This window comes from Mustela erminea, chromosome 13, assembly GCF_009829155.1.
Source record: "Mustela erminea isolate mMusErm1 chromosome 13, mMusErm1.Pri, whole genome shotgun sequence".
Taxonomy (NCBI): Eukaryota; Metazoa; Chordata; class Mammalia; order Carnivora; family Mustelidae; genus Mustela; species Mustela erminea.
In genome coordinates, this window is record NC_045626.1 from 24,816,918 (window position 1) to 24,828,937 (window position 12,020).

Below are 12,020 nucleotides of genomic sequence, written 5' to 3' on the forward strand. Positions count from 1 at the left end.
CCCTCCCATCTAACCCATAGGTGATATGATCTGGGTGGATTAAGTAACAGGACAATAGAATTGTGACACCAAATGAGAGAAGATGTGAAAGGAATTTCATGGCTGAATATAAGTAAAGAGCAGAGGCAATTAATAGTAACATGTGCAGATGTGCAGTGTGTTAAAGGCAAGTACTGTTCTTATCTCTGGACAGTGTAAAAGTCATGTTAGATTTTGTATATTTCCGAACCCGACCGTCCTTTCTGAGCTCCAGACAAGTACGTCCAGTTGCCTACCTGACAATCCCACAAATGTTGAAGAAGGTTCAATCAGAATTCCTTGTTTTCTTCAAAAAGTCAAACACAAAATGAATCAGTTCTTCCTTGTGCAGTCTTCCTTATCTCAGTAAATGACATCAACATCGACCAAGTTTCTTATGCAAAAAAAAAAAAAAAAAAAGAAGAAGAAGAGGAATGAGTGCTGGTCCGAGTAGGGGTGGGAAGTTGCAAGGCCAAAGAGCGCAGTCAGAGAAGGCCTCTCCGAGAAGGTGCATCGGAGCTAAGACTTGAAGGAGGTAGAGAGTGAGCCGCGCAGATAATCTAGGGTCAGAGTGTGCCAGGCAAAGAGAACCATAGGGGTGGGGTGGGGGCATGCCTGTGTCTCCCTCAGGAGCAAAGGGTAAACCTGCTTACTGACCATTGTAAAAGATTTGGGTTCCCTAAGCTCAAGAGTTCTCTTCCTATAATATAATCCACTACATGTGGGGGGGGGGGGTTACCCATCCCTCATCAAACCACTTTTATGCAAATTGGGGCTTGGGGAACCCATTTTTAAAAATGATAATGTCCTGGTTGCTGCTGTTGTTTGACTAACAGCTGTCCTTCATCACTGACCCAGAAATCTCCATATCCTTCCAGGATCCACAAAACTGACTTGTTTACTTGCAAGTAGGGCAAAATTCTTGATTTCTTGACAATGTGAAATGCTATGGTATTATACGAAGGTAGACTGATAAATGCAAGATGGCTGTTACAAGCTCTAGGCCAACCACCCAGAAAAAAAGTGAGAGAGAACTGGTATGCCCGAGATGGAGATAAAATGGAATTGTAAATTATATTTAATCTAAAGGCAGGTAAAAACAGACTAATATAAATTATATTATATTATATTACATAATAAATTATATATTAAATTAATTATATTATATAATATATTATATATAAATACTATAATTTATAAATATAAATTATATTTAATCTAAAGGCAGGGAAAAGCAGACTAAATAATAGTGGAACAAAGAGAAATGACAAGCAGTGTGGTCCCATTAATGCCTCAATTAAAAGAGATTTTCAGATTGGATGAAAGATAAAATCTATGTTCTCTCTCTCTAAGAAACTCACTGTGAATAGAGCTAGGTCTGTTAAAAGTCAAAGGCTGAAAGAAGTTTTATCATGTAAGCACTAATTAAAAGAGAGCTGGAGTTAGTATCCGATCAGCTAAGTAGACCTCATTAAAAGAAGCATTGCCAGAGATAAAGAGGGACACTGTGTGATGATAAAGGGGTCAGTTTAGCAAGGAGACATAACAGTCTTAGATATGGATGCACCTAACAACAGAGCTTTCAGAATACGCAAAGTAAAAACTGATAGATTTGCAAGAAGGAATTGGCAAACCCATAATTTTAATTGGAGAAGTCAACACTTCTTCCTCAGTAACTGATACAATAAACAGAAAATTAGTAACAATATAGAAGACCCAAACAATACTACCAAGTTGATTTAAGTGACATTTATAAAACATTGTACCCATCATCATCAGTGTACATGGAACAGTCCCTGAGACAGACCATATACAGGACCATGAAACAAACCTCAACAAATTTTAAAGATTTAAAATCATAATAGAGTATATTCTTTGACCACAATGAAATTAAACTAGAAATCAGTAAGAGACATATCTGGAAAATACCCCCAGATATTTGGAAAGTAAACAGTACACCTGTACATCAAAGAGAGGAGGCCAAAGCTAAAGAGAACATATATATATATTTTAAAGATTTTATTTATTTATTTGAGAGAGAAAAAGAATGAGAGAGAGAACATGAGAGAGGAGAGGTCAGAGGGAGAAGCAGATTCCCTGCTGAGCAGGGAGCCTGATGTGGGACTAGATACTGGGGCTCCAGGATCATGGCCTGAGCCATAGGTAATTGCTTAACCAACTGAGTCACCCAGGCGCCCTAAAGAGAACATATTTTAAACTTAGCAATACAGTGGGGCTAACTGAACATGAAAAAAAAAAAAAAAAGAATATGAACATGAAAAAAAAAAGTTCAAAAAATTCAAAACTAAAAAATAAAGATAGAAGGAAATAGCAAAAATAATAAAGTTAGTAAAAAAGAAAATGCAAAATATCAAAATCTGTGGAATACAGCTAAAGGGAAATTTATAGTATTAAGTGCTTCTATTAGAAAAGAAGAAAGGTCTTAAATAAATAAGATTCCACATTAAGAAACTACAAAGAGTAAATTAAATCCAAAGCAAGAAGAAGGTAGGAAATAATAAAAGAACAAAAAATCAGTGATAGCAAAAGCTGGTTATTTGGGAGGGATAAAAACCTTAACACTATAAAACTGATAAATCTGTAGCAAAGTTAATCCCAGAAGAAGAAAGAAAACACAGATTACCAGTGTCAGGAATGATAGCAGGAACACTGAAAGGATAATAAGGTAATATTATGAATAAGTTTCTGGCAATAAATTGCGTGACTTAGATCAAATGGACAGATTCCTTGAAAGGCACAAACTCTCAGAGCTTACTCATGAAGAAATAGGTAATCTGAATAGTTCTATATCTTTAACAATACTGAATTATTAGTATTAAAAATTTTTCCAACAAAGGAAACTCTGAGCCTGGAAGTCTTCACCCGAATTCTACCAAATTTTTAAGAAAGAAATATTATAATTTCAATACAAACTCCTCCAGATAATACAAAAAGAGGACATACTTCCCAACTCACTTTATGGGGACATTATTACCCTAATGCTACTCATAGATAAAGACCTTACAAGTAAAGAAAATTACAAGTCAGTATCACTCATAGATAGAAACACAAAAAATCCTCAGCAAAATAGCAAATCAAATCTTGCAGTGTTACCAGAAGAATAATGCAACATCCTCAGTTATCGTGCATCCCAGGAATTCAAAGGCTGACGTAATTCACAAAATTAAACGGCTAAAGAGGATAAAAACCAGACAGTCATTCCAATACATGCAGAAAAAACATTTGTCAAAATTCAGCATTCTTTCATGAGAAAAGAAAACTTCGCCAACTATGAAAACTTCCCCAACACTGTACTATTTAAATTTTCTGGAAATAATAAAATACAAATTGTTTTTGAAAGAGGAAGGTAATACATAAACTCACCAAGTAAAAACAGAAGAGTTTTGGGACGCCTGGGTGGCTCAGTCGATTAAGTGGCGGCCTTCGGCTCAGGTCATGATCCCAGGGTTCTGGGATGGAGCCCCAAGTTGGGCTCCTTGCTCAGCAGGGAGCCTGCTTCTCCCTCTCCCTCTGCTCATGTTGGTGCTCGCTCTCTCTCTTTCTCTCTCTCCCTCTCTCTCTCTGTCAAATAAATAAAATCTTAAAAGAAAAAAATAGAAGAGTTTTAAATTGACCCTCAGTAATGCATTAAACTGATAATGATCATGTTGGTTTTAACCAGCAGACTTTCCTGGAATTTACTTTCAGTAGATCACACTTGCTACTCCTGTCTGGTTTGATTTATCCTTAAGTTTCATGTGTATTATAAGTGTTTCCTATGTGGTATGTAGGGCAACTTTTACATTTTATAAGTGAGGATACTGAGATATACACCTAATGATAATGATATTTTATGAATCCTTACCATGTGCCAGGCGTTGTTCTTTGCACTTCGAAGGTATTAACTTATTTAATTCTAACAGTATCCATGCATGAGGCAGGTACTCTATCTTTCCTCACTTATAGATCAGGAAACTGAGGCATAAAAAGTTAAATAACCTGTCTACGTTCATAAGCAGAGCTGGGAATTAAACCTAAGCCTCTGACACCTGGTAGGTGCTCTAGACCCTGAGTTCTACAAGTCAGGTAGCTTGTCAGTATCAAAGACAGGACCCCAACTATGCCTTCTGACTTTGAGCACTTCACAGTCATGTGAAGTGGTACACAGTACCATGATGTCTAATCTGTTTAATTATGCCTATTTAATCTGCTTCTTGTCCTCCCAATTACATTGCATCTTTCTTGAAAATGTCTATTTTCTTTGTAAATCTTCTGGAGATCTCTCCCACTGAATAGGTTGTTAACACACGTATTGATTAAGACACAAAAACTTGAGGAAAACCCAGGATCAATGAGAAAACATATGGATTTCACTTTTAAAGACATGTTTATTATCTTTTATGGAAGAGAAGAAAATGGCTTAGCTCTCTACTTTTACCTCTTGGAGGAGTGACCATTTAGCAAGCAAAAATGCCTAATATATACCCTCATCTACCCTACAAAAGCTTCTAATTTTTTTTAACTTCTCATTTCTATATATCTGTGTTCTAGTGATCACTCACTGGTTTCATAATAAGTAGTTGTTAAATGTGATTTTGACATTACTCAAAGGGTACAGCTGATTAATCAGACCATGACCTTGGATAATTACTGCGCACAACTAATAGTGTAATTGAAGGTAATGTGCTCTACTTAGATTTCAGGAATTGTGGCCAAATATGGTGGGTGGAGGGAAGCTGTGTAACACCCACGGAGAAGAAACTTCCTCTGAAAAAGTTGCCTTTAAATTGCACTAACATATCATTCATTCCCATTTCGCTAAAGGTTTCACTCTCAATTTTTTCTATCATTAACTGTATCTTCTGCAAACATTTTCAGAGGGGAAAAAGTTCATCAACCTTAACAATTTTAATGGTTCCTATGAAAGTAGATAAAAGCCACCTAACTATTAAAATCATCATCACTAAATACACTGTTGTCTGCAAAAATTCTAACTGGGTGATAGGAATTACAAGTTGTCTCTTTGAATGAATTCGTTTCACATTCTTTGCTAATGGTACAGCCTGACTCCAAATGAAATTTGGGGCTACGCAACTTAAACCTTTCATCTCAAATATTTTCCATGAAGAAAACGAAGCCTTTTGTTACTCAAGAATTGCTGGAGACAACATGGTAAAGTGAGAAGGAACATCCAAGTACCAGTGCCACTTCGGACACTTACTTGGTTGACTTGGGTCAAGCAACTCGCTCTCTCATCCCATAGAGTCTGTAGGCAGAGCTTTCATCAGCTTATTGGATTGTGATGAGAATTAATTAATAGAGGAGCTCTCGGGCCATAGTAAACATACAGTAGCTGTCTGTTCCCTTTGCTTTTGATGCATAAATTTACTTTTCTCCTGGAAGTTGGTAGTTTTTTTGTTTTTTGTTTTTAAGATTTTATTTATTTATTTGACAGAGATCACAAGTAGGCAGAGCAACAGGCAGAGAGAGAGAGGGAGAAGCAGACTCCCTGCTGAGCAGAGAGCCTGATGTGGGGCTCCATCCCAGGACCCTGGGATCATGACCTGAGCCAAAGGCAGAGGCTTTAACCCACTGAGCCACCCAGGCATCCCAGAAGTTGGTAGTTTTATCATTTTTTAAATCAGTGTGCATCCAAATCCAAGAACTGAATATCCGCGTAAGACATACAAATGAGAGCCAGTTTGAAAACAGGAACTTACGTAGAGAGGGAGTCTCTTGCCTACTCCACGGCTCCTCCAGTGGGAACACAAGTTCCTTGAGGCTTAGAGGCAAGTCTGTGTAGACCACAGAGTGAACCAAAGTAGATTCCATTGCATTACTTGCTGCTTTGATGATGCGACATGTCCGCAGTCTTTCACGGTTGTCTGAAGTACCCTTGCTTGAACGCTGTGCCGTCTGCCTCGCTTTGATTGTACACCTTTTGTTATCTCCATCCAGAATCTCCAAAGTGGATGGGTACACACACCCCAGAGGTCGCACCCACCGTCCGCAGAAGCATGGGAAGATAGTATCAGAGCTTTCCTTTCTTCATCTAAAAATAAACACATGGAGTTTTCCTCATTCTTAGTATTGGCACACACAACCTGCCAGGCTTCAGCCGTGTCAGCTACCGACAGTATCCCCAGGAGGAGAGGGGGGGTTCTCAGCTTGGAAGGCTGTCACTCACTTACAGGTCACCTCACTCATTTACAGGTCCTTGTAGTGTATGTTATTGATGGTTATAATATCTAGATTTAACTAAGTAAACCCTCTAAATGGAGGGTGGGTATTGTTCCTGCAAAAGAACCACAAATCAAAGGCAGTGCAGTATAAGTACACGTGTCAAGAAGGAAATGGCTGAGCTGATGTCCCCCTCATCCTAGAACAGGCGCTGCGTTACAGGGTAGAAGCAGCAATGAACCAGCCTCGTCTCACCAGAGCCGGATGCGCAGAAATTACCAGGCAGCATGTTTGCATTATGGATTTGAACTGACTGTGATAAACAGTGTCCTTACTGTGACCAGTACTGTGTTTGCTGCTGATAATGTGAAGACTTCAGGATTAGTAAGGCATAGGATAGCTAATCGTCCAGATTAGTTTTAATGATCATATTTTAATGAGTGCTAAAAAAAACTATTTTGTTTTTACAGTTAGGTAATCTCTTTACACTAGTGTTTGTCTTTTACATATAAAACAGAAAACCTATACATGAAAATGTATAATTTTTAACAGAACATTTTTATATTTTTGCATGTCTGACTATAAATACTTAAGTGTTACTCTCTTGAATAAAAAGAAAAAGACGTATAATCTTCTTGATTTAGTAACATCATGATCTAAAATGATTTCCTCAAAAAATAATGACATTCTTTTCACTTTGAGGGACAGATGTTAAAGGACAGTGTTACATTGAGAATGCTCCTACGTTACCAGCATCCGGCTGCTCTGGGGCATGAAATGAGAAGTCCTAGCTTGCTGTTCATTATCCCTGTGGCTCAGGGAGAAGAGTGCAGGGAATAAATTAAATTTATAAACAATCCCCTGAACATCATTTTCACCATTAGCTTCAATTCCTTTCTCATTTAAGCCTTTTTTTTTTTTTTTTTTTTTTTTTTTTTTTTTTTGAGAGTTACTAGTAAGCCTCAAAACTGACGGGTTTTAAGCTGTAGCATTCTCTTCCCACCTTCTGAGGGGGGCTGCCGTCTCACTGAAGTCTGACTAAGGGCGGGCGAGGCCACCGGCAGAAAGAGCTGGGCTTAGGAGGCTTGCCGCGGCACGGTGGGGGGCATTAGTCCAGAGCGCTTCGAGGCTGGCTCTGACGCAGTCCTCAACCCCTTCAGACGGGACGGTGCGGAGGAGAGCTCATGAAGTCAAGCCGGGTCACTCTGGGAAGTGGGACCGCCGTGGGAGTAGGGCGCCTCCTAAAAACACAGCTGGTACAACTATTTGTTCAGAAACGAACACTTTATGTTCCAGGTGATCACCTTCTTCAGCTCACGACTGCTGCAGGCTGGGGCTGAGCTGTCGGTGGAGCGGGTCCTGGAAATCATCAAGCAGGGGGCTGTCGCGCTGCCCAAAGACCGGCTGAAGGTAAGACCGGAGAAGGAACCCTGGGGTATTGCTTGGGCTGAGTGTTTGTGTCTGAGCAGGCGCAGGGCAGAGGCGCCCCACTTTCTAGTACTGGTGCTAGGAAGGGCTCTTTAAGCACTTCACCCTCTCCTCCATGCTGGCACACAGAACAGCGATGCAGAGGAGTCTGACAGTCTTGCCAAAGAAGGACTAACACCTTCGCATACTGTGAGTAAGCCAAATACTGGGAATAAAGAAGCACCATATGTTTTTTGACCCAGTGAAATAATTCAGTCTTGTAAGTATCAAGCATTGATGGGAAGGCCCTGCTGGTGGTAGGGATGCTGACTGCCGCCGCCGACCCACATGTGGTGTGTCCGTGGAGCTGCAAGCGGCTCAGTGATGAACTCCTTCCATCCGCACGAGCCTTACAAGTAGGTAGTGTTTGGCCCCAACTTTTCAGATGCACAGAGAGGTTAATGACTTCCCGAAAACCACACAGCTAGAAAAGTGTGGAACTGGGAGATTCGTGCTCAAGCAGTCTGGCTCTAAAGTGCACACACCGAGTCCCCTCTGGAAAGAGCAGCATTTCTTGCACAGATCGGGGAACGATTGTATCTTAAGAAGGCACTTATGAGGTGCCTGGGTGGCTCAGTCAGTTAAGCATCTGCCTTGGGCTCAGGTCATGATTCCAGGGTCCTGGGATCAAATCCCAATCTCCCTGCTCAGTGGGAAGCCTGCCTCTTCCTCTCCCTCTCTGCCTGCTGCTCCCCCTGCTTGTGCGTGCTCTCTCTCGAGTGCTCTCTGCCAAATTAAAAACAAAACAAAACAAAAAACCCTTATTTAAAAAAAAAAAAAAAAAGAAAAAGAACACACTTCCTTTTGCATGTCAGTGTGTTTCCAAAGTGATCTCATGATATAAAACTCATACTCCAATACTGATCTTCTCATAAGAAAAGACGTGAAGGGGACATTGAGTGGCGTCTCAAGACTGTGCAGCACGGTAGCCTGTCTTTGCTTTAATGCTTCTTATTAGTGTTTGCCTTCATCACCTCAGTTAAAAACACAGGGCATCCTAGCAGACACGTGGCCTTCTTCATCATAGTGTTTTATCACAGCTAACTTCTGGTCCAGAGTGACTCTTTGGGGGGCCGTGTTTTCAGCCCTATCACAGAACACCACTGCTTATGAAGGCTTGAGAGAGAGATTGTTGTAGGAGATGAAAATATTTTCAGTTATAACAACAGAGTTTGTAAAACAATAGCACGTGAGTCATCGTAACCACTTAGAGAAGTTCCCGGGAAAGGAAAGAGCAGTGGGGTTCGTGTTTATCAGCTGGAATGGCACCACCGTGTGGTAGTTATGTGAACACTGGTGCTCACCAGACCCTCCCACTGGGATTTGCCTCCCTTCCTGACAATTCTGTGAATGTAAGAAATTTATATGGTTTCCACTCTTATGTAAAGTAAGGCTTCGGAGGACTTTTTGTTCTGAGGGTGTGTGTGTGTGTGTGTGTGTTTGCATGTGCGTATGCAGGTTTTCCAATTTACTTGAACGGCTCCATGGGATCCAATACAGAAATCCATAAAGATGGGAGTGGCTGCTCACAGGAAATGGTGGATCTTGGTCTAAGCTAAGTCAGGAGAGAAGTGGAGCTATCAGGAGGCTGGAAGGAGAGGGTCACAGAGGCTTCAGGAAGGGGATTTGAGTGCAAGCGAAGAGTGGGTATGGTGGAAGTCATGGCAATGGGCCTAAAGAACAGTATATTTAGACTGAAGACATCAGAAGTGGAGCACAGCTCAGTGATGGTCTGGCCTTGGCCGTGAGTGAGGAATGGAAGTGCTGTGCCTGTGAATGGAAGTCAGTGTGGTTGAGCAGCTCATGAACGGGAAGCCGAGGATGGCCTACTTACACAGGCTTCACAGTCCCTCAGGACAATAAGCCGTGGGGTGGAGAGCAAGACTGTGAGTCAGATGCTGGAGCCAAGGGGACCATAGTCTAGAAGGCAGTAGGTGCCAGCTGTGTGGGCGAGAGGAAGCTGGTACCAGCCTCATAGGGGCAAAGCTTTCTGTTTAGAGATAGAGGAATAGTAGCCAGGAAACAATCATGAAACAATAATGAAAGCAAAGCACCAACCCCACACCTCCAGACCCTGAAGTCCGGAATGCGAAAGGATGAGCAGTGTCTCACTTCCGAAGTCCCTAGGGGAGTCAGAGTCCTAGGGGAGAGCTGGGTTTCACTTAAGAAAGAAGTAAGGTCGGAAGACTCCCTGCATGGACCGAGAATGTAGGGACGTTTAACGAGCCTGAAACGGGCATCCGGAAGTGCACTGTAGGATACAGGAGCAATGTGGCGAGCATCACGTCAGTAAACCAAGCTGTGTGCAGAAGCGGGTGACGTTACTGGAAAGAACTTGTAATTCAAGGATGGTGAGAACAGAGGGCTTCAGGAAAATAGAGAAACTGTGTTCAGCTACTGTAAGGACGATTCTGTAAAGGAGGAACTAAGCAGCGTGTGGTAGGCCAGAGGACAGTGGGTAGAAGCTGAACCAGGACAGGTGTTAGTTCAGTACCTGATGGTCAGTGTGAGAAGAACACCAGATGGCAGAGGGACTCAAATCCATAACGTCGGAAAAGAGGTTGAAAGAATTCCTATGGTAGAAAGTCATAGAGGATGACCCCAAAGATCTCTTGTAATTCTTAAGAGTCTTGACTTCCATCTTCTAAAATGCCATGAAGAATTTTTGTAGAGCAGAGCTCTAGGAACATCCTCCTCCTCTTCCAAACTACCTAGAGGGCAGTGCCCTGTCGCCACCAGACAGAGCCCGGAGTCCTTGGACTGGAACGCTAGACCATGCACAGCCTACCCCTATGTGCTGTTCCAGTCTTTTCCTTTTTTTTTTTTTTTCCTTTTTCCTTTTCCCCAGCCAGCGCACCAGCCAACCAGCATGATCTCTGTACCTTTTGCTGCTGCTTTCCTGCATGGTTGGAGTTCGGATTTGCTTACCTGGTTCTCTCTTCCCAGTATATCAGTCCCTCACCCCTTTGCTTTTTGCTTATCCAAATCCTAAGTATTCAGAGGCCTTGCTGAGTTTGAGAACTTGTTTGAAACCTTTTCTTTCACTGCTCACCCGGCATAGGCCTCCCTCCTCTAAATGCCCACAGCTTTTCATACTTAATTGGGTGGGACTCCTGTCCTCTTCCAGCCTGTACGGACTTGTTCAGATGTTATCTGTCTCCCTCTCGAGTGTAACTTCCTTGAGAAGGGGGGGATCATGTCTTATCTGCATCCCCTTGATGCCTCGTTCAATGTCTTGTACTTAGTAGTTACTCAGTAAATGTGATGAGAAGGTGAATGAAATGTTCTAGAGAGGAAATGGGAACTTGTTAGAAGTAGCGCATTAGGTAGTAGATACAACGATGGGCAAAATAGGTAAAAATGCCTGTCTTCATAGGGCTTATTTTTTTGGTGGGGGAGATAATCAGATAAATAAGTAAATACAACCAGATAAATAAGTAAATAAGTTATCAGATAATAAGTAATCAGATAATCAGAGAAATAAGCAAATCAAATAAATAAGACAAGCAGATAAATAGTAAAATGCTTGCTACTTTAGGCAGCAGTAAACGGGAGGAAAAATACAGAGGAGAAAGACAAGGATGGTGTTAGGGAAGAAACAGTTTTGGTTGGGGCGGGCAGAAGGTACTTGAATCTGTGCCACTTTGCTATTTTTTGTTGTACATTTTCTTTTAAAATAATTTTAGACTTACCAGGAAAGTTGCAGAAACAGTAGAAATAGTTTATGTAAACCCTTCATCCAGGTTCCTCTAATGTTAACAACACATGTAACATATATTACATTATTTACATTATTTATCCTATATTACAACTACCAAAACTAGAAAATTAATGTGAGTACAATACTGTCCCCTAAATTACAGACCTTATGCAATTTTTACTGGTTTTTTCCTCCTGGGTTCTTTATTCTGCTCCCCAGTCCTGTCCAGGATTCCACTTTGCGTTTAACTGTTATGTCTCCTTATTCTCCTCCAGCCTATGACTGTCACTCTGTCTTCCTTACCTCTCTTGACCTTGATGGTGTGGATAGTTCTGCTCAGTCACTTTGCATAATGTCCCTCAGGTGTTTTTTTTTTCTGATGTTTTCTCATGATTACACTAAAGGTATGCATATTTGACAAAAGTACCCACAGAGGTGGTGGTGTATCCTTCTCAGTTCCTAGAATCAGGAGGTACGTGATGTCAGTATGTCTCACTCCTGGTGATGAGTATCCTTGATCATTCGGTTAACTTGGTGTCTACCAGATTTCTCCTGTGAAGAGTCAGTGTTCTGCCCTTTGTAAGTAATTACGGTCTTAGGAGCGAGACTTTGCTAATATCCTCTTTCTCCTCAAACTTTTGGCCATTTTGTCATC

General features: G+C 41.3%; 1 protein-coding gene across 4 annotated transcripts in view; it reads left to right on the forward strand.

Annotated features, from left to right (window-relative positions):
* DYM (dymeclin) overlaps positions 1-12,020 on the forward strand; it is a 335,376-nt gene that overhangs the window by 274,872 nt on the left and 48,484 nt on the right. For all 4 annotated transcript variants that reach the window (XM_032310930.1, XM_032310934.1, XM_032310932.1 and 1 more), the window contains one exon: positions 7,495-7,608. In XM_032310930.1, the coding sequence (XP_032166821.1) occupies positions 7,495-7,608 (114 nt within the window). The remainder of the gene's footprint in view (positions 1-7,494; positions 7,609-12,020) is intronic.